At 42.6% G+C, this 22,455-nt stretch overlaps 1 protein-coding gene across 1 annotated transcript in view; it reads right to left on the bottom strand.

The window, feature by feature from the left end:
• VIT (vitrin) overlaps nucleotides 1–22,455 on the bottom strand; it is a 92,556-nt gene that overhangs the window by 53,895 nt on the left and 16,206 nt on the right. Inside the window, exons 2-3 of the mRNA XM_008162245.3 lie at nucleotides 19,938–20,007; nucleotides 11,346–11,411 (exon numbers count right to left, since the gene is read on the bottom strand). Of these exons, the coding sequence (XP_008160467.2) occupies nucleotides 11,346–11,411; nucleotides 19,938–19,989 (118 nt within the window). The 5' untranslated portion in view covers nucleotides 19,990–20,007. The remainder of the gene's footprint in view (nucleotides 1–11,345; nucleotides 11,412–19,937; nucleotides 20,008–22,455) is intronic.

The following is a 22,455-nucleotide window of genomic DNA, read 5'->3' as shown; positions in this document are numbered from 1 at the left end:
AATGGAGAGAACCCGGCGGTAGGACGCCTACTCTTTCCTTAAACACCCCGCCCTGACAGTCTCTGCCGCTCAGGGCTGGGCCAGTACGGGAGCCCTGCTCCTGGGAGCCCAGGGGCTGAGTTTGATCACAGGCTAAAACAATTTGTGGTCTACGTAAGAGGCGGAGCGCTGTGCTTAAAACAGTTTTGTGGTTTCATTCTTCCCGCCACAGGTTGCCTCCTCTCCAAAGTTATTTTCTTTTTATCTTTCATTCTTTTAAACCCTGATACTCAAGGCTGCATTTACTATTTTGAGTCGTAGAGTTTTGTGTTTGTTTTTTTTTAAAGGCAATTTAGGGGCTGACGATGCCAGTGTGTAGTCTCTCCTTAAACTGGTTCGTTGTTTGATCCCTGGGTGTAGCTCAATGCGTTCAGCTCTCCTCCTGTCTATAGATCACATCCCCACTCCCAAATGCACCTCCTCCCTTAGATGGAAAGAAAAGGAAAGCATTCCTTCTTGGTTCTTAATTATTTGAAATAGGAGGTGACAAGCTCTATGAACCGGGGTTCAATTTGGATGTAACTTTGGCTCTCTAAGATTTTGGGTCTCCTGGCAGGCCAACCCAAATCTTCGGAAATGGAGTAAATGGCTACATCTAGACGCTTACTGTATGAGTTGTACATAATGACTAAACCTACTGAAAGGCTTTCGGGTGCACATAGCACATGCAGTGGGATGTCTCATGAAATAGTTGGTTTAAAAAGATAAGGCGGAAAATGTTCCATGGGAATATTATGCTTCCTGTTAATCAAATTCCCTACCCCTTCCTTTAAGGGGCATTTTTTAAATTTCATTTGTTTGGTCTTGTTTGCACGTAGACCTGAGAAGTACCTTAAATAAGATCTGCTTTATCTGCACCCAACTGGGTTAGCAAAACTGGTGGATCAGCTCATCCCAAAGGGAGGAAAAATGAAACCATAGCTAAAGGTCAAATATCTGTTAGATGTGTATAATCTTCCATTTTTCTACCTTAGGCCCATATGAAATGACTTATCTTTGCATTTCCTCTGAGTACTTTTGAGCGATTCCATCTTATAGCTTAGGTTTCCCTTGTTTCTTTCTTTTTTGTTGCTTAGGTTCACTTGCATATCTCCCTTGACTTCTCTGGGTTTTATCTCAAAAGTGCAGAAATAAGCCTTTCTTGGGACGACAAGTCAAAATTAAGGCAGCTCAAGAAGTATCATTCCCAGGTCTGAAGGGACAGGAAGATATTTGACAAATGTCAAAACAGAGAATTGGGTGCTAGGAATGCAGGGTCCCTGCTGCTAACCTCAGGTGAGAACTTATTCAGAAGCCATAGAAAGGTTTCCTCCCAGGAGCATTTGGAAACAACAAGAATTGAGACTCTCGCATCCTTCCTGAGTGGACAGTTGCTGGTGGGAGTGAGGGAACCTGGGCTAAAGTCACAGAGATCCTGGGGGAGCCCAGAATTGCTTCACTGGGGCCTTTGCACAGAGACCTGTTCCTTGGCCACCTTTCTCTGCTTCTCCCTCATAGGATTCCTTTAGGTGACCTTGACTTAAGGCCAGGTGACTTTCATGACAGTGCTCACATTGGAGCATCTCAGAATCTGCCAAGGATCCCTTCCCAGTGGCTCTTGGTACCAGCCATAGGGAAAAGAGAAGCACTTGCAACCCAGATGGTAAGAACTGTGGGATAGCCTTTAGCTACTCATTGTGATAATGTGTCTGTTGTATTGATCTCCAAGAGTTCCTGGGAAAAACGGGTATTGCCTGAGCCACTATTTTCATGCAACATTGGGATCTTAAAGGTGGAACTGCAAATGTTTCTGTTCTGCATTGAGTCTCCTGCCTGGTCTAGTAACAGAGGCATTATTGAGGGATGTCACATGCAATCAGCCAGGGATGTAGCAAGGCAAATCAGACTGTGTGCGCTACTTCTTATTTTGCCATTCATCTTTTCAATGATCCTAGGCAAGCCCATTGCTTCTGGAAAACACATTTCCTAACCAATTTGAGAAGGCCATTGTAAGTTTGCCTCCTGGATGTCAATGAGGAGGAATTATTATAACATAAAAGCACTTATGCATAAACACTTTTGATAGTAAATAGTTCTGTTGGACTGTGGTATTCAAATAGAGTAAAATCCCATTTTAAGAGATTTATACAAAAAGTTAGCTTAACAAAATAAAAATGACCATTAAGTAAAATTGGAAAATGCATGCACTCTTCTCCTTGATCCTGAGCTTCAGTGGCCAGATCATGTTAATTCTTCCTTTCTAGTGACTTATGTCGTAAAGCATTTTCCCTCATTTTTCTTAAGCAGACTCTGATCACTTTTGATTCAAACAAATTTGAACCTTTGGTCAATAGCTTTTTGCTGCCTTGAGGAAAAATTCTAGAATCCTTAAGGCCTTTCCACAGTCCACAGTCCCCTCCGTGGAATGTGCCACTGCTGTCCCTGTAGTTTTCGATGAATGTTATCTTGCAGACTTGGCTTGTGCATTTCTCACACCTGGAACGCTTTCTCCTTTCATGTGTTTAAATGATACTACATTTTCTGTGTCCCAGTTCCAGTTAATAGTTCACTCATCTACTAAAATATATACTCCATGAGGGCAGGATTTTTGTTTGCTGCCCAACAGAATGTGTGCCCAGTGATTGATGAAACCAATCCATTAGCAAATCCTGCTGGTTTTATTTCCAGATCTGCTATTTCTCTCTACCTCCACCTTGGTCTAAGTCACTGACATTTCCTGTCTCAACTGTTAACCTAATAAATAGCCTCCTGTCTTGTCTTCTCCCTTCCATGTTACATATCCTTTGCCTCAGTCCTTTCTCCATTGAACAGCCAGTGTGATGCTTTTTAACAGCGTAATCAGATTTCATCATTCTCCTGCTTAAAATCCCTCATTGGCTTTCTGTTGCCCTCAGGATAATGCCAAAGCTGCTTAAGGTGATCTATAAGGCCTTAAAGGATTTGGTTCCTGAATTCTTCTCTACTTAATCTCCTAATACTGTTACTTGATGATGAAAAGGTGTCAGTCAGCAAAGGCCTGGAAGAAAATCTCCCAAACAGAAGCAAGAGCCAGGGCAAAAACTCTGATGTGGGAATGGGCTTGGTGGTGAAAACATAAATCTTCAGGGCTGCACAGTATTCTTTTCAGGAGGGATTTCTTGACAAGCCTACTTGGGGTAGAGGCTGAGCTTCCAAGGGCCTGCATGAAGAGTCTACCTGGAAAATGGGCTTGTTAAATGGGAGAGAGAAGGTTGTGTGTAAAATGGTGAAGAAGAGAGGGTGAGGAAGTAATGAGGTGCTGGTGGAAGATCTTGTGTTCCATGAGGTGACTCCTTCTTTTGATCCTTAAAAATCTGAAAGGCTCCAAATATGATAAAATGTTCAATGAAGGGAAGTTTCTTTGAGGAGCTGCTAAAGTAGCTGAGTCACAGGGCAGAGCTGGACAGGAAGGCCATGGGAACACAGGATGGGTGTGGTAGATAAAACTGAGGAGTACATCTCAGATTCCCCATAAATCACAGGGAGAGCTCCAGACTTTCAAAAGGTTATAGAATTGGTATTTACACAGATACAATCTGACATCTGAGGAGCCATGTGGCCAAGCTAATACTGGATGGGACCACTCTAGATGATGAAACTACAGCTTTGGTTAATGATGGGGCTGGATTTGAACCCAGATATGTCTGATTCTTACATTGTATCGCATTTTCTCCTGAGCCAAGCCTTTGCCAGGAAGATGTGCAGCATGGTGGTGGAGGGGGGCGGGTTAAAGAAGTATTTTCCCTTGGTCATTAAAGGTTTCTCAAGAAGAATATATATAAGCAACAGTTTGGGAAAAACAGGACACATGATGGAAGTACTGATAAAGACAAACCTGGTAAAGCGCACTTGCCTCAGCAGATAACTCCAAGCCCAGGCATTAAGCACTTCAAAGTCTGTTCAGATTAGTCCTTCTAACAAACGTTTTTGTCATGGAAGGATGGTGATGAAGCAGTGATTGGATAACAGAGGTTAACTTTACTGTAGCAACATACCTTTTGGACAGCTGCAGAAGTTTGTGATTAAAAATAACCTACTTTTAGTTTACAAAGGACAGTCAGACACATTTTTTCACTCGACCCTTTGAGAACCCTGAGAGGCATACTGTCCTCATTTTCCAGAGGGGTAAGCTGATTGTTCAAACTCAGGTACCAATTAAGTGGCAGATCCAGGACCTGAACTCAGATCCTCCGACTCTAAACCTGAAGCTTTGCCAGCTCTACCTGGCTGCCTCTTCCATAAGTGAAGAGAAGGAGGTAAACTGCTGCTTGCCTACTCTGATGCCACAGGGCTTTTCTGACTGACGCTCACTGACAGCCACCAGCGGGTGAATGCAGGGGATGTCTTGTAAATAGGTTGTGTGGATGAGTGTTGGTGTGCATGTGTTTTTTTGTGTGTATTTCCATCTGTGCATTTATCCCAAATACCTGCAAGGCAACTCTTCTAGTGTAATTTTCCTTAATTGGTTTCCTGTTATTTCTGAGAATTGCTATGGTAGAATTTACATAACTAAACATCTTGAACACTGAGAGAGTTCACCTTCCTTTTCACCCACAAGTCAGAAGAGGCTAGAGCCCTAACTGGTTTGGCTCAGTGAACAGAGCATAGGTCTGGGGACTGAAGGGTCCCAGGTTTGATTCTGGTCAAGGGCAGATGCCTGGGTTTCGGGCTCAATCCACAGTAAGGGGTGTACAGGAGGCAGCCAGTCAATGATTCTCTCTCATCATTGATGTTTCGATCTCTCTCTTCCTCTCTGAAATCAATGAAAAAAGAAGGAGGAGGAGGAGGGGAAAGGGGAGAGGGGAGGGGGAGGAGGAGGGCTAGAAAGCTAATCCGCTTCTGTTTTCATGGTCTGAGAGAGGGCACACACACCTTCGGGTTACTTACAAGTTGCTACAGCTAACAATATGGGAACCTACTCAAGAAGCCAAATGTGTATTATACCAAAATCCCATAACCTCAGAGCTGTATATCTCTTCATCAGTATCCAATACATGAAATAACCAAGTCCCAGAACAATGGCCTCTCCATACCTGAGGCAGTACCTCTGGGAATCATCTATCCTTTCAAGGTTGATTGCAAAAATCTTTCCCTGCCTTACAAGGTATTAAGGTTAACTTATTGGAGAGAACTATGTGAATTAAACGTTGTACATTTCACCCCAGGTTAAGACTATTTCAACAGACTTCAAATATAATAAAAATATTTCAGAATGTAGCTTCACTGCCCGTGGAGAATAGCTTGCTTTTATTTATCTTGCTGATTGTTGTCTTCATCATCTAGCTTTTCTGCTTGGAAAACTCTCAGTCCCCACCCCCTAACATGTGGTTTATCACATCACCATATTTTCTAAATCAAATAAAGTGGGACTGACTCCAAACTGCCAATTGTCAGGAGCGAAAAAATGGGGAAGAACAAAGCTTCTCAGACTGGCATTGCCAGGTCTGAGCCCACCTTCCAGCTGCATCTCCCGTGACACCCCGACACTTAAACAAAACCACTCCCCTCACTGTTTCCCCAGGAAACTTCTACGTGTTTCCCATGATATCTGGGCTTAGTGCACCTAGAGAGCCCTGCCATCTACCTCTGCCTGTAAAATTCTTATTTTTTTATGTCCTTCCTTGGACGCTCTTTCATGAAACTAGTATGAATCCTGCTGTAGTTTATAGTGGTTTGTTGTTCATTTGTCCATCCATCCAATAAATATCTAATGAGCAATAAGCATATCTTCATGGTGCTTTTGGTGTGGTTAGGAAGACAGACTGTGTAAAGAGATCTTACAATAATCCGTGATAAGTACATAGTAGAGAAAGTGTAGCACACACAGGAGCCATGTAAACTAGTTTTGTATGTGTGTGTTGGCATTTGGAGTTGGGTCTAGGAAGGCTTTCCTTTGCGTACGTTTATTTTATCTTCTACAAGGTTGGATGTCCACTGATCCAACCTTGGACGGAGTTAATAACCTCAGCTCTCACCTGTGTAACGCTAGCTCATCTGAACCCATTTTGGACCAAGGCCATTGCATCTGGACTCTTCCAGGGCTTCCTTACAAGTAGAAAAGCCACTGAGGATATTTTACAACTTAATAGATTTTCCCCTCTCTAGCACACTCCGCGATGCAGGGATTGTTCTGGAGTCAGTGGTTGGCATAATTTACGTGGAAATGTTCGATGGGTTTATCACAATATGTGCTGAGAGGCTCTGACGTAGGTAATCTGCACTTAACTGAAGTTAATTCTTAAGATCCATAAGGTGTCATGATGCCTTAGGAGCAGAGGGCTAGGAACACACCTACACCCTTTAGTCGTTATTTGTAGCCTTCAGCAAACAAGAGAAATGAAGCCACATTTTGGTCATTTGTTCCAAACTGCTTGGGCGGGTTATGCTGACTGAATCCACCATGGAGCTGCCTCTGGGGAAGGTCAGATCTGTGGCTCCATAGCAGCAGGAAATTGAGAGCTTTGGAAAGTCACCTCTGAAAACAAACTTGATAAAACTCATTCCGTTCAGTGAGATAAACTTTCCCATGGACTATGCAACAGGTTAATTTATGAAGACGTTAATTTAGGCTTATTCTTGTCCTCCCCCATCCCCTTTATTATTCTAAGATGGTAGGCAGGCTTTCATGATCTCAGGGACCTCCCTGAATGTTCTAGATTGCATAAGGCATCTAGGGGCTGGGGCAGGGAAGGAGGAAGTCCTGTAGTGTTGGAATTTGACTTTTTCCGCCCCTGACAATCGGCAATTTGGAGTCAGTCACACTTGATTTGATTTAGAAAATACAGTGATGTGATAAGCCACATGCGATGGAGTAAAACTGTACCCATTGTAACTGTGTATGTGAAAACGGAACAGTAGCTTGGAATGAATGGTCATATACCACTGGGAGTAGAGCTGTGTAAGAAGGCATCCCTTTTTTCATCTTTGCTTTTCCCTTTTTAAAACCCCCACGCTGGATTATTTTCAACATATACTACCTTCTGGGTCCTAAGGGCCCCCACTGGGGCCATGAGAAGACCAAATAATGGAAGGAAGGAAGAGGTGATGACAAGAAAATGAAGAAATAGGGAGGAGAGAAAGAGACAATTACCTAAAACAACAGTGATCCTATGCGTAGACAGAATAGATACACCGGTAAGGCATATGGTCTCAGGCCAAGTCAAGGAAAGAATCTCATCCTGGTTCCTAGCTTTTCCCTTATCCCCACGTCTCTTCTGCTTTATTTCCTATTCAGTTAGCCCTTGGTCATCCAACACCTTCATCTGCCTCTGTTGGAGAGTGGGAATTTTTGAGCATTTCAGAGCGGCCGTGGACTATGCCCCAGATAGAGATGTCACTGCTGACACTAGGCCAGGCCTTGAGATAGGGACTCATGGCCCATTCCCAGCACGTAGGCCTTCTTTCATAGAACACTGTCGGCTTTCTGACGAACAGGATGACCTTGTGAATAACATGGTCATCATTGGCATGATCCTGACGTTGCTTGGGAAAAACTGTTGTGTCTTGGGTTACTTGTTCTGCAAAAACCAGATGTGGTTAATGTGCTTAAAAGCGGTCCTACACAAAGGGTCGCTGCTGCTCTCTGGTCTCCCTGCGTGGAGAATGGCAGAGCAGTCGCCGGGTCGCCCGGCCGCCCGGCTAATAAAGGCTCCCTAAATTTTAATTTGGTCTGGGCTCCAGTGGTCTTTCACTTGCATCCGCTCCACAACACCTCCAGGCAACAGACATTTCATTCCTTTGTCCAGGCTCACTGGGAGGAGGCCTTGGGGAAAGTGTCTAGGGTTGAACCTCTCATGGACCTGAGTTTCAAATCTGGCTCTGCCAGCTGGCTGGACCATATCTTGGACAGCAGATCCTCAAGAGCTGAGAGCAGTGCCACATGTGTAGCCAGGGTCAGTAAATTATCCACTGACCCAAGCCCTCAAATCGCCGCCTCCTTGTTATGTTACCTCCAGTCTCCTGGGTTGTCAAGACTTTTAGTCTGGAACAAGTGCTGGTGCAAATTGAGGCTGGCTAGAAGAGGTCAGAGGACACTGAAGAGACACTGAACCTGTCCACACTAATGTTCACACCCCTGATCTTGGTTCTCTCTAGTCCACCAGTTCTCAAATTTTACTGGGCGTTGGAGAGCTTGTTAAAACAGATTGCTGCCCTCCCTCTTCCCCCCAGAGTTTTGGATTCAGGGGTCTGGGGTAGGTGGGGCAGAAGGTTCCAGGCGATGCTGATGCTGCTGGTCCAGGAACACCCTCTGAGAACCACTGACCTAGTCCGTTTCACACTGAAGCCAAAGTGATTTGTTTAAATCCTGCTTTTATGCTGTTGCTTTTCTGCTCAAAACCCGTTAGTAGCTCCTTGTAAAGTATATTTTGAAGTGTCAACTGTAAGAGTAAAATGATCCGTAAATATTCCCTCCAGAAGGAGTCAGAGGTGTCTAGGTTTACCAGAGACAACTGCGAGGTGTGTGTATCTCTCAAGGAGATAAGAGAAATTGTAATTGTTTTGTTTTCCATTTTACTGTAATAAATACAAGAAACTTGGGTGACATTCTTGGTAGACACTTTCATTCCACCTGCGTGTAAATCTGAAATGCTTACTCACTAATAAATTATATTCTCATTCTATTCTCTTTATGTGTTGGTACAAAGCGTGTTTTTTTTTTTTGTTGTTGTTGCCAAGATTGTTTTTTTCTCTAACACAACCCTATTCACTAAACCACTGTGTCAAGCTAGGCTGATACAATTAGATTATCCACCCCCTCAAACCCTCCCCCCCACACACACCCTGAAATCTGGGATTAACTGAGAGACATGGTCTGCAAAGAGTGAGTGAGGCAGATACACATAGAGAAGCAGAGGTGCCGATTCATGAGGGCTTTACATCTGGGGGACAGTTCCAGGGAGGTCCAGCTGTTGTCCCTGCCTTGGATTCTGCAAGCTACCCCACGTCCTGCCCAAATCCCCTTTATTGCTTAAGCATATTGGCCTTGGATTTCTGCTAATTCCATCCGAGGTAACCTTCACTGAGATACTCTCTGATGAAGTCCAGATTCCTGGACACAGTAACAAAGATCTGCAGGATCTGGTGCCTGCTTACCCCTCCATCCCTTATCTGAACACACTTACCTCCTACTCTATATTTCAGTCATACTTAGCTCCTTTTTTAAAAAGCTCTTTCTACTCTTCAGGATTTGAGCATGCTGTTTTCTCCCCTCTTGTAACACTCTTTTCTCCTTATTGTCTGGCCAATTTCTATTTGGCCTTCCCAGATACACAGCTTCTTCTCTAGAGTCTCAGAGCGCCTTTAAAAGTCCGAGCACTTACATAAGACATCTTAATTGCCTGTTGACTTGTCCCTCTTCCTCCCTCGATTTTGAGCTCTCTTAGGGCAAAGACTGAGTCTCCATTGCTGTACTCTAAACACAATACCTGGAGCTTGGCTGGCACCTGATAAATGCTTGTCAAATGAGTGAACGGATATGCTCCTTGTCATCCATCACTTACCCAGTGTCAGATTGACAACACTGAGTAGAAAAAAAATGAAAATTACTTTGGCCCCAAGCTATAGACTATAATTTGGAACTACTCCTGAGGTGAAGAATCAGATATCACCATGGTTTGGGAATATCCCATTACCTTCATTGTGTGTCTCCCCCCCCACCCCCACCCTTTATTTAATGATTGTGCCAGAGTTTCTAATTAGAGAAAAGGGCCTCATGCACTTATTGATTCAAATGTTCTGCCTTTGAATCACAGAGGAGATTTTGAGAATAAGGGTAGAATTCAGCATATCAGAAATTCAATCCATCTGAGATCTCTCAAAGAGGTTTGCCCTTGGGTCATTTAGCACAGACTTTCTTAGTCACTGAAAACTGTTGTCATGGTAATCATGGAACCTTTCATGATTCTGTTTACGAGTTAATGAAGATACTGGAAACAACCCAAAGGAATTTATACTTGGGTGTGCATTTGTCTCCATATTAACCCAATCATTGTTTTGAACGCACATCTGCCCCTGGGCCGATTCTCTTGGCTCTGGGTCCTGACAGGAATAAATAAACAACAGATTCCTTTTTAGTATTTCAGGCGAGGAGGCTGTGGATGGCTGCCCTTTTGGTCTCATTTCAACAGGAAATCCCACATGGAGGTTATAAAGGAGCAGAAGAAAAAAAGAATGGTGTATGAAGCAAATCTCTTTCTTTTATTTCAAATTATTAATGTTGCTGATTTCAAGGCACCAAAATGCAATGCCTGTGAAGACGTTTCAGTTGGAGAGCCCCAAACATTGATTATATCCCAAGCCTTTCTTGTATGGTCCTTTCTACATATACCTTAACTCGAGCCTCCATCAAGCCCCCAAATCTCGCTCCAGGTTCCTCAGTGTGCTCACAACGTTTGAGTGTGAGGTTTCCCATCTGTGTCCTGTCCTACTTATTTCCCAACATCCATTCTCCTAGTAGTGCGGATGCTTGACATCAAGACATTTCCCATCCTCCCTTAATGATGGCTGAGGGTCTTTAAGTAGAAGTGGCATTTTGACTTTTTGGACTCATCTTTAAAGGGAGTGGGTATGTTCCCTTCGTCCTCCCTTCTCACTGGCTGAAATGTGAATGATGGATGGAGCTGGGCTAGACATTGTAGACAATGAGTTGGGAGCCACTCTGAGAAAGGCAGAGTAACAAGACAGAGGAGTCTGGGTCCTTGAAGATTGTGAGGTTTCTCTGAAAGCCCAGACTGACTGTTTTTGTCTTATTGAAGCAACTGTTATTTTGGATTTTCGGTTATCTGATCTTAACTAATATACCACCCCAAAATGAAATTTATTTTTCCTCTTTGCATGGGTTGGGTGTGAAACCCATGGGCTTTTCTGAGAAATTTACCTTCGGATTCCAGGCCATGCTGGAAGATGGGCAGGTTTGCTGGACCTTTGCATTAGCCAGACTGAATTTTCTGGTATGGTAATGAAGACATCATTTCAATGGCAGGAAAATACCTTTACAGAATAGCCATAGCGATATAATATTGCCTGGTCTTTGTATGTGTATTTTGGATTTTTCTAGTATAGTGGAACCATGTATCTTTCACCCTAAACTTAGGACTCCTGTCTCTCATGCTTTTCGGAATGGGATAAGTGATAAATAAGAATCATTACTAATTAGTCTGAGTCCAGAGTAATTGAAATAAAGACAAAGAAAAAAACAACCTTCCAAATTATCTAAACAAAAAACACGTAACAACCTTCCTCATGGAGACACAAGCCTTATGTCAGTGAGGAATTACAGCTTTACTTACTGAATTTAGGCCTTTTAATCTTCTTGGTCATTTCTTTATTTGAATGTATTCCCGTCACCAGCAAAACTACATGAAGAAAATACAAAATAACTAATCAATATTAGTTCACCTAAACACTTTCTCTCTTTTGATCCTGATATTTGCTTGGGTCACATATTAAAATATTCTCATTAGTTAAACTAATTTCCCCTTATATTAAGGTGAGGAAAGAAGACATATCTTTTGTACACTTGGCCTCTGTGGAGGAAAGTCTTTCAGAAATACCTTTCAGATGCCTAGCCTTTGCTTTGTTGTCTTTAAATTTCAGCACACCAATCCTACCATCTCCATTTTGCAAAGGAGGGAACGTGGTTTGCTTGGTCTCAGGAATGGGTGATAGAGGTAGATGAGCTCCAGACCCTTCTTGTGTTCTTTCCTCTGTGTCACAATGAGTTTCCAAATGGCCGGAGAATGGCATGCTGCGCGCCACAGAGAGAGGGGTGAATGGAGAGGATATGAAAAAAGCCCCAGAGAAGGGCTGTCTGGGAAAGGAAGACAAGGGAAAGGTGACAAGGAAAAGGGGTAGAGAGAGGCTACAAGATCTGAGGTGTGACGTGTGTGTCCCCAGGTGGTCCCTCCAGCAGCACGGGGTTCTGCACCTCCCCCCGCCCCCCCCCCCCCCCCCCCACGAAGGACACCTGCAGATGCTTGAGCTTCCCCAGAAACAGGAGCAGAGCTGCAAGCAGCATTTGGATGCTCTTCTCCTTTGGGAAGTGTAACAGTGGGGGCAGAAGGGGGACCTCTTTATCTTTTTAAATTTAAAGTCACATTACCAGTTTGAGCCTTGTGTTTTTAAAAAATAACATTGACCGATTTTTTTAAATCTTTATTGTTCAGATTATTATAGATGTTCCTATTTCCCCCCCTCCCCCATAGCTCCCCTCTATCTGGTTCTCACCCCACTCCAGGCCTTCACCGCCCCCCCCCCACTGTCCTTGTCCATAGGTGTAAGCTCTTTGTCCAATCTCTTCCCGCACCCCCAACAACCCCTTCCCCCCGAGAATTGTCAGTCCGCTCCCTTTCCATGCCCCTGATTCTATTACTTTCACCAGTTCTGTTCATCAGATTTTTTATTCATTTGATTTTTAGATTCACTTGATAGATATGTATTTGTTGTCACTTTGTTGTTCATAATTTTTTATCTTTACCTTTTTCTTCTTCTTCCTCTTCTTAAAGAATACCCTTCAGCATTCATATAATACTGGTTTGGTGGTGATGAACTCCTTTAGCTTTTTCTTGTCAGTGAAGCTCTTTATCTGACCCTCAATTCTAAATGATAGCTTTGCTGGGTAGAGTAACCTTGGTTGTAGGTTCTTGCTATTTATCGCTTTGAATATTCATTGCTGCTCCCTTCTAGCCTGCATAGTTTCTGTTGAGAAATCAGCTGACAGTCGTATGGGTACTCACTTGTAGGTAACTAACTGTTTTTCTCTTGCTGCTTTCAAGATTCTCTCTTTGTCTTTTGCCCTTGGCATTTTAATTATGATGTGTCTTGGTGTGGTCCTCTTTGGATTCCTCTTGTTTGGGGTTCTCTGCGTTTCCTGGACTTGTAAGTCTATTTCTTTCACCAGGTGGGGGAAGTTTTCAGTCATTATTTCTTCAGATAGGTTTTCAGTATCTTGCTCTCTCTCTTCTTCTGGCATCCCCATAATTCTGATGTTGGTACGCTTGAAGTTGTCCAGAGGCTTCTTACACCATCTTCATATTTTGGATTCTCTTTTCTTTTTGCTTTTCCTGTTGGGTGTTTTTTGCTTCTGCGTATTTCAAATCTTTGACTTGATTCTTGGGATCTTCTAGTCTGCTGTTGAATCTCTATATATTATTTTTATTTCAGTCAGTGTATGCTTAACCCTTTGCACTCGCTTGCTTTTTTCTCGATTCCTTTATTCTAATGCTAACCGTGTCGAGTCACACTCGACATCCGAGTGCAAAAGGTTAATTTCTGACTGGTCCTTTTCCACTTTTTTGGCATTTTCACTAAGATCCTTGAAGGTCTCACTAAGTTCCTTGGAGGTTTCTAGAAGGTTCTTGAGTAACCTTATAACCGTGGTTTTGAACTCTATATCCAGTATTTTGCTTTCATCCATTTATTTCATTTGTGACTTGTTTCTTTGTCTCTGCATTTTGGCGCTTCCCTGTGTTTGTTTCTATGTATTGGGTAGCTGCTAAGTCTCCTTGAGTTGATAGAGTGGCCTTGTGTGCTAGGTGTCCTATAGGGCCCAGTGGCTCAGCCTCCCCAGTCAACTGAGGTGGACACTCGTGGTGCACCTCTTTGTGGGCTGTGAGCACAGTCTTGTTGTAGTTAAACCTTGATTGCTGTTGGTATCACTGGGAGGAATTGACCTCCAGGCCAATTGGCTGTGAGGACCAGCTGTGTCTACGCTAGAAGAGCTGCTGTGCAGGAGACACCCTTATGGGTCGGGACTTGCTTCAGTGGGGCTTTGGTGCTCAATGAGTCTGCCCCTTGAGTGTGTCTCTTATGGATGTGAAGAGTTGTAATCCAGTATGGTCTCCCTCTGACCACTGGGTACACTGGCTCTTGGATCTCCAAGGAAGTGAAAGTCAGCCACTGCCTGGGGCCGCCCAGCAGGAGCTACAGAGAGATCTGCAGATTTCTCCTCTTTGTATGGGGTTTGGAAGTGCCCAGACGAGGCCCAGCTGTGTAGCAAGGCAGGCTGCTGCTGCTGTTGCCTGTTTAACAGGTTTTAGGCTGAGAAAGGACAGGCCATTCATATGCAAAAGCCACAGCACACAGCTTGGGTGGGGTTGTAAATTGGGTGGGGCAGGGTCTCAGGGAATCACCAGGGTGGAGCAAACAGTAATACTGCCAGTCAGCCCTGCACCAGAGAGGTCCCTGCGTCTCCGTGCAGGAACAATGATCGCTGCGAGCACCACTGAAAGAAAGCTGCTCTTACATGCCTGCCCTGATGCCATACAGCCCAGTTTCTCCCCATATGTGTCTGGGTCCCCCAGAGTATTGCCCGGAACTGGAGTTCAGAGCAAGTGGGAGCTTGTATTTCCCTCCGATTAAAAAAGCATCACATCCAGGTGCCAGCACTTTTCGCTCCTCCACACCTCCTACCAGTCTCAATGCACTTTCTTCACATCTCTAGTTGTGGAACTTCCACTCAGCCAGCTTTCCTGTGGTTCTAGATGGTAGTTGTTCTGCCTTTTAGTTGTAATTTTGATGTGGTGGTGAGAAGCAGCAAGTATAGGTGTTTACCTATGCCGCCATCTTGGTTCTCCTCAAATTTTTTATTACCAAAAGAATACATAGGTTCCTTGCAGAAAAATGTAAAAAACACAAAAAGCAGTACAGAAAACATGGATGAACACAAAAGTATATTTTCAGTCTTTTTCTATATGTATATATGTATTCATATAGGTACTTTTAAACAAATATTTGATCATGCTCATACTGTTTCCAATGTTTTAGAACTTACGTCCATTAAGGATATATGCAGACTTTTTTGTCATTAAATGTTACTGTTAAAATAACTTTAACTGCCTGTAAATATATGTATTGGTGCTCTCCCTCCAGGGAGCACGCCCATGCCATTCCCTCCCTCTCTCCTTCCCCTATAGGAACTTATCCCCTAACCTCTAAGGGTCCCCAGGAGACTTGCAATCAGGGGAGCAATGGGCAGTGGCAGCTCGTCCTGGGCTAACCCCCTGAACCTGTCTCCAAGGCCCCTTTTCTCTGACTTTCCAGTGAGCCAAAGCAGCCCAGCCTAAGAATATTTTTGCTTCAGTCAATAAATTCTTGCTTGCTTTTCTAAAAAAAAAAAAAAAGTGTATATGTATATGTATATATTATATATATGTACTGTATGCATATATAATAATTTAGCCAATTTCCAATTTAACATGAGTAGCTCCATCTTTGCACTGATCCATTATCATTTCCTTAAAATAAACCTCCAAATAGGATTTCTTGCCTGAAAGCTATGCCCTCTTAAGATTTTGATTTATATTGTGACATTTTTTTTTTATTGGCAAAATTCTCACTTCCCTGTACGTATACTAATTCTACCAGTAATGTTTTTCCTTTCAAAGGGTCAGTCAGTTTTCTATTCTTTCCTCTCCAGGCATTCTTTCACTCCAAGGTAGTGCTGCTTTAACTTATCTCTCTTTTAGCTACTTTTCTGAGAAACCCGCTTTCTGGATAGAGTTGGGACTCTGAGGTGAACATTGAGGCAATAGACTAACCCAAACAGGCATTTTCCTTTCTAGTTTTTATGTTTGTTTTTTCATAGAACACAGAGGCTTGATTTAGGCATAAATGGACTTAGAAATTCTTGAATTGGAAACTGTCTTTAAGGTAAAAGGAGGCAATGTCCCCAAGTTTGTTTTGGGGACTTTATTTATATTTATCTTATGATTCTCTAGCTACTCTGCCAATGATGCAGCCACTGAATTATCCCCAGTTTTGACAACTGGCATTAGCCGAGGTCGGGACAGATGACATACCATGTCCTGTATGAACAGAAACATGAAAGAGAATTCAGTGAGAGCCCCAAGTCTAGCCAAGCAGAATGAAAGCAGATACTTTTAGGTGTTATTTACTTCTGGGGTTTGGATGTGTGTGAGCGTCCTGCAGGTCTAATTTTTTATAGTAGCCTCTGTCATTTAACACTGCAAAGACCACATTTTCATTTTATAGACAAAAATAAATAACTAGAATCCTTGAAATTTAAAAAAAAGTACTAAATAAATATATAGAAAGTAAATGACACAAGGTAAGTTGATGGAATAAGTGACACAGTAATAAATGTGGGTATCCATTTTTGTGGAAAACCAAATCCTGTCCTGGGCTTGAGTGTCTGTGGCAAGTGGTGTATATAAGCCCTGGTATCATTAGGACTATAAATATTTCAGTAAGACCACCTCACCCGCATTTGCTCACCCAAGACCCTCCAGGCTGAAAACATGCAGAGCGGGCTTTAGTTTTACAGCCCTGCTTCATAAAGTAATTACTTTCAGTGGTTCACAGAGGCCATCCCCTCCTGAGATTTGTTAATTAAAGCTCCCAGAGATCACTTCTCCAGAGGAGGGCTGGGCAATAAGGCTGCAAATGTGCTTGTGCCCTGGGGCGAGTCTTCATCCCTCATCAGTAAGACTTCTCTTGCTAAACCGAAATGCTGCATTGGGTGTTGAACTTGGGTGAGAAAGAAATCAGTCGTGTTCCTTTTCTTAGGAAGCCAGTCAGAGGTGGAGATGGCTGATGCTCACTTCAGAGTACAAAGCGAAATACAGGTGTGAAAGCCAGTCCCTCCTCGGGGAGCAGTTAGTCATCTGGCTAGTGAGGCCATTAGTGTCTAGAAGCCTTGAGGAAAGGATGTCTAGATGCCAAAGTTCCAAGGCAATCGTGGCCTTAAAAACATTCATATTCTTTGTCCTAGAATATATACCCCTAGGAATATAGCCCAAGTTATAGACAACGATTTATGTAAACAATGTTCATTACAGCATTATTTCTAGTGGCAATCTGGAAATAATGAGATATTGGAAATGTTCCAACAACAGGAAAATCATAAGATTTATTACAAATGATATGTAGAAGATTAAATGACGTGAGACATGCTCAGCTCTCACCTTAAGAGTAATTCTGACAAAATGAGAATTATATGTAGAGAAATAACTGGAACAAATATAACAAATGCTAATAAGGATGTAATTATAATTTCTATCTTACCTGCATTTTCCCCATTTTATAGTATACTTCTCATATATATTCTATGTCTTATATTGATTATGCTTCTCTTACGTTTAGAAAAAGCCAGCATTATTGTTTTTTAAGTTGGTCATATTGAAATCATATATATTCACAGTAATGAAAAATGCTTTCTAAAACCATTGACAGAGTTCATGGGAACTTGTGTTCCAGTTTTTCTGTCAGTAATAAGTTATCATCAGAATCCGTTTACTTTCAAGGAAAGTCATGAAGTGCCAGAACATCTGATCAGTGGTCACATCAGGAAGCACCTACTGAATACTTAGCATAGGTCTGGGCCTTTTAAAGAAGTGCCTCATTCTAGCCCATAAACTGCTAGAACCCTAAAGTTACTAACTTGGGGAGTGCTGACAAGGACTCTCTCCTTGCTCAAATGGTAGTCAGATTCCTCTAAGCCCTCCTCTCAACTATGCTTTGACCTTGGGCTTGAGTGTCCATCTTTGTTGGACCTGCATTGCCCAGTTTTAACAGGAATCCTGTTTAGAGAGAACCCCTTCCACTCCCAGGAAATCTGACCACCCTGGTCTGCCTTTAGCAGGAATCCTGTCAAGTTGCTTCAGCAAGAGCCCCCCTACTCGTGATGTCTCCTCTTAGTGATTTCCATCCACTGACCCCTGCAACCTCCTCCTTGGTTGTAAATCCCCACTTTCATTGTTGTGTTTGGAATTGAGCCCAGTTCTATACTGCCTTTTTTCCCTGATTAAAGTCTGTTTTTACCACTTTAACCACTGTCCAGCTCTGGTTCTCTTTACCACTGTCCACAATGCCTTCCTAAAAACTGATTTAAAAAGCATATCATTTTAAAGACATTCAAATTTCCCCCATGCTTTAATTTGGGGTTATGTACTCAATGAAACATCCAGCGTCAAATAAATCAGAGCTTCATAGCAAAGACAGGACACAATGCTCTACAATCATATAAATCACAAAATTATGTTTCAAGTCATAAAATAATAGTGCTGGGAGGAGCTTTGGAGGTCATCCCTTTATTTTATAGAAAAGAAACCATTGTCAGGGTGTATACTTTGGTTAAAGCTACAGTTCTTTGGGGACAGAAATTAGAACCAGAATGCAGGTTTGCTGGCCACAGCCTTTGCCTCTTCCTCTACTTGCTCCTCATAAGTGCAAAGACCCCCTCCTGCCCCCAAAAAAGCTGTTTTAGTAATAAAGTTGTTTTGATATAAGGATGAAGTAAGTCGTGTCAGGATATCATCGTCTCATCTGTTGTGGCTGATAATCAATTAGTGGCTCAGCTGCTGAGGGTCCCTGCTGGGGGCTTATCCATAAGAACATGGGGAGAAACAACTATGCCAAGGGGACATTTATACTGTAAATACTGAGAGTTTGTGGGGACTATTCAAGAGTTTCTGTCTGGACAAGGAATCACTTTGCTGACCAAAAGCCCTTGGAAGACCCTTGGGGCATTAGCTCCTGTCTTGGCAAAGGGACTCCTCTCGGAGAGTGGTGAATGCCACACACTGACCTCGCGAAGACCATCTGCCCGCCAACACCAGCGCTGTCATTCCCTAGAAACGTGGCAGCAACACGTGACTTGTGTTTTGGTGCTGGCAGCTGTAGGTCAGTGGGCAGTTGGTTAAGCCGGCTCTCCTGCATGCCTAGCATGTGAAAAGATACACCTCATCTGAATGGACTTTCTTTCATCTCGCCTTGCCTAGAAAAATAGTGCAATCGATCCATCACTGCTTTGGAGTATGTTATTTCTTTATTGGTTCATTGAGAGACATTATCCTGTGTGCTGCTGGCTTCTGAAATTCCTGCAGCAAACCTGTGTTGAATACATTGCCGGCAAAGACATGATCAACGTCTCTGATCATAATTTGTCACCCAAAACAAAATGGGCAGGTTTGGACTCTGCTACCTTAAAAATCTAGCATCCCTTAGGAGAATAATTTATTTAGCAGTGTTTCTTGAGGGCCTATCTGATGTGCTCAGCACTGGAAATGCAACATGAGCAAGACACCGCTTTTTGGAGAACCAGACCAATGGCCAGGTGAATGACACACAGATATGATGAGGTTCATTATGGGGCATGGAACAGACTTCACCATCTGAGAAAACCAACCCTACCGACACTTTGAGTTTGTACTTCTGGCCTTCAGAGTCATGAGAGAATAAAACTCTGTTGTTCTAAGCCACCCAGTTTGTGGTATTTTATTACGGCAGCTCCAGCTCACTAGTACAGATTGTCGGAAAGCCTTTCCTGACAATAGTTTCACAGTGACCCGTCTGACTGGTCCACAGCACAGTGGGGTGGAGATTAGCAGAAGATTACCGTTTGGCTTACTGCTACACCCACCAGCACTCTTCCCTCTTCTGGTTGACCTGCTGATTGCCGAGGGCCTACCTGAAGTTGCATTCTCTGGAGATAATGGAGGAATGTAAAGGGTTTCATCTCTAAAGGTATGAGTTGCCCATGGTACAAGTAAGGCCATTGTCAGTGATACAGCTTCTTGAGAGATTAAGCAATGAAGGCATCTCTCTGTTCAGAATCTGTGAATATGCTCTATCTGAAATATTTGTTAGTTGCTGAAGAATACATACACAGATATGTGTGTATATGTGTGTATGCAATACACAGAGACACTCTAATGTAATGGATGTACTTACTGTACATAAAGATATATTTACACATACGCCCTGAATTTGATCTACACTTAGCATTCTCACTTCGACTTCTCTCTAAAAGGTTTATCATAAAGAGATACTCTGTGCTGTTTATATGCTTTTCTTGGCAGGATTTCTTTGGACCTTAGGAGAATGTTAACAGTGTATCCAGATACACATATAAAAGTACTTACCAAGGAACATTTCAATAACAGATGCCTTCATAGTGAGGACAACAATCCCCATAAATCTCCAAATGGCACCCTGGAGGGGAAGAAACAATAACACCATCACATTTCAGCCAAGAATTCTGAGCTGGATGCACTGGAGTGTGGGGCAAGGCTGTTCATGTTGCATTGCCCTCTGGAGTCTTAGGATTTAAGCTGCACGTTCCTATAAGAGCTCATGCAGATGGTAGTCGCCAGTGTGCTGGTACCCAGAGAGTCTATTCTCACTTAGAAAACCGGTTCTAGCCACCAGCCTTCTGCCCTTCAGAGATTTGGTCTTTGCTTGGAACTAAGGAGGAAATAACTTGACAGTTTCAAGAATATGTCCAACCAGTCTTCGAATTAGGACAGAAACCACACTTACGATATTGAGGGAGTAATTTTAGATTACAAATAATTTGTTCAATCATTCAATACATAGTTATTAAATTCCTATTATATGTCTGGGTATTGTTAGGCGATAAAAATGGAATTAAAAAACAAACAACTCTTGCTCTTAAAAGACATACTTTAATAGAAGTGGGAAAACATATGTAGCCACAAATCACTATAACATTAGAGAGTGTGCAGGCCCCATAGGACGACGGGAGTTTATAGAGCAGTGGCTCTCGAGCTTTGCTGCAGACGAATGCCATCCGGGAGTTTTAAAACGCTCTGATGCCCAGGATGCACCTCAGACCAACGGAATCAGAATCTCTTGGGTATGGAGTCTAGGCAGTAAGCTTTTAAAAACCTCCCCAGGTCATTCCAATATGCAGCCAAGTTTGAGAACCAGTGGTGTAGAGCAAGGCTTCCAAAATCTTTTAAAAAAAATCTTTATTGTTGAGAGTATTACAGATGTCCCCTCTTTCCCTCATCCATTGCCCCTCTCCACCCAGTTCCTGCCCCACCCCAGGCCTTCACCACCGGATTGTGTGTGTCCATGGGCAATGCATAGATGCAGATAAGTTCTTTGGTTAATCTCTTCCGGCCCCCTCCCCCTTTCCACCTGAGATTCATCAGTCTGTTCCATGTCTCTTGGAATGGGAATGTTTTGAGTCTTCCTTCTTACAACTTCAGTTTCTCTCTTTGCTTGGCCCATTTACTCATACACTTAAAATGTAAATGTGCCTTTTGAAATGTGTAAAAAAAATTCAAACTCTCTCTCAGTCATTCAAGAGGCTGCGGCCCAGGGCAGTTCCTTTAGGTCAGTGGTTGGCAAACTCATTAGTCAACAGAGCCAAATATCAACAGTACACCAATTGAAATTTCTTTTGAGAGCCAAATTTTTTAAACTTAAACTTCTTCTAACGCCACTTCTTCAAAATAGACTCGCCCAGGCCTTGGTATTTTGTGGAAGAGCCACACTCAAGGGGCCAAAGAGCCGATGTGGCTCGCGAGCTGCAGTTTGCCGACCACTGCTTTAGGTGGTCTGATGTCATGGAGCGTGGGGTACGCAGTGGTAATCTTAATTCCTCATGTGCTCACCACGGTCCTAGCAGAAATGGAACTATGGGGGTTTTCAGAAGAATGTGTTACTGATTCATAATGTTATGGATTGTGCTGTGAGATGTAATAGAAAGAGTCCTGAATGTGAAGTCTGGTGGGGCAAATGAAGCCCGATTGTGAAATAAGAACACACACAGCAAGTAGAGTAGCCAGCCAATTTAATTAGATCTATTGTTGCTCAGAGCTAGAAAAGAGCAAGTTGCTAACCAACAACAATATGGCCTTATGTTTATATGTGGGTTTTTTCTTTGCAGTATTTTTCTCTTAAATTTTTTATTGTGGTAAAATACACAAACATAAAATTTACTATCTTAACCATTTTTAAGTAAACACATTTCTATTGTGCTATCATCACCTCCATCCAGAACTCTTTTTTGTCTTCTAAAACTGAAGCCCTATGCCATTCAACGCTAACTCCCCATTCTCCTGCTCCCCCAGCCCTGGCAACCACCATTCTGCTTTCTGTCTCTGCCATTTTAACTACTCTTAAGTACCTCATATAAGTGCAATCATATAGTATTTATCTTTTTGTGACTGGCCTATTTCTAATAGTGTAATATTCTCAGGATTCGTCCATATTGTACTACATGTCAGAAGTTCCTTCCCTTTTAAGGCTGAATAATATTCCACTGTGTGTATATACCCCATTTTTAAATTTATTCATCAGTTGATCATTCATCAGTCCATGGACACTCAAGCTATGCTATGAACATGGGTGTACATTGTTCTCTTTGAGGCCCTGTTTTTAATTCTCTCGTGTCCAGAATGGGATTGCTAGATCATATGGTAATTCTATTTTTAATTTTTTGAGGAAACTTCATATGTTTTCTAGAATGGCGATACAATTTTACAATCGCACTAACATTGCCCATGGGTTCCAATATGTCCACATCTTCACCAAGCACTTGTTATTTTCTGTTTCTTTTGCTAGTATTCTAATAGGTATGAGGTGGCATCTCATTGTAGTTTTTATTTGCATTTCCCTAACGATTAGTGA

The sequence above is a fragment of the Eptesicus fuscus genome, chromosome 16 (genome assembly GCF_027574615.1).
Source record: "Eptesicus fuscus isolate TK198812 chromosome 16, DD_ASM_mEF_20220401, whole genome shotgun sequence".
Taxonomy (NCBI): Eukaryota; Metazoa; Chordata; class Mammalia; order Chiroptera; family Vespertilionidae; genus Eptesicus; species Eptesicus fuscus.
This window is presented reverse-complemented; position numbering and strand designations above follow the sequence as displayed.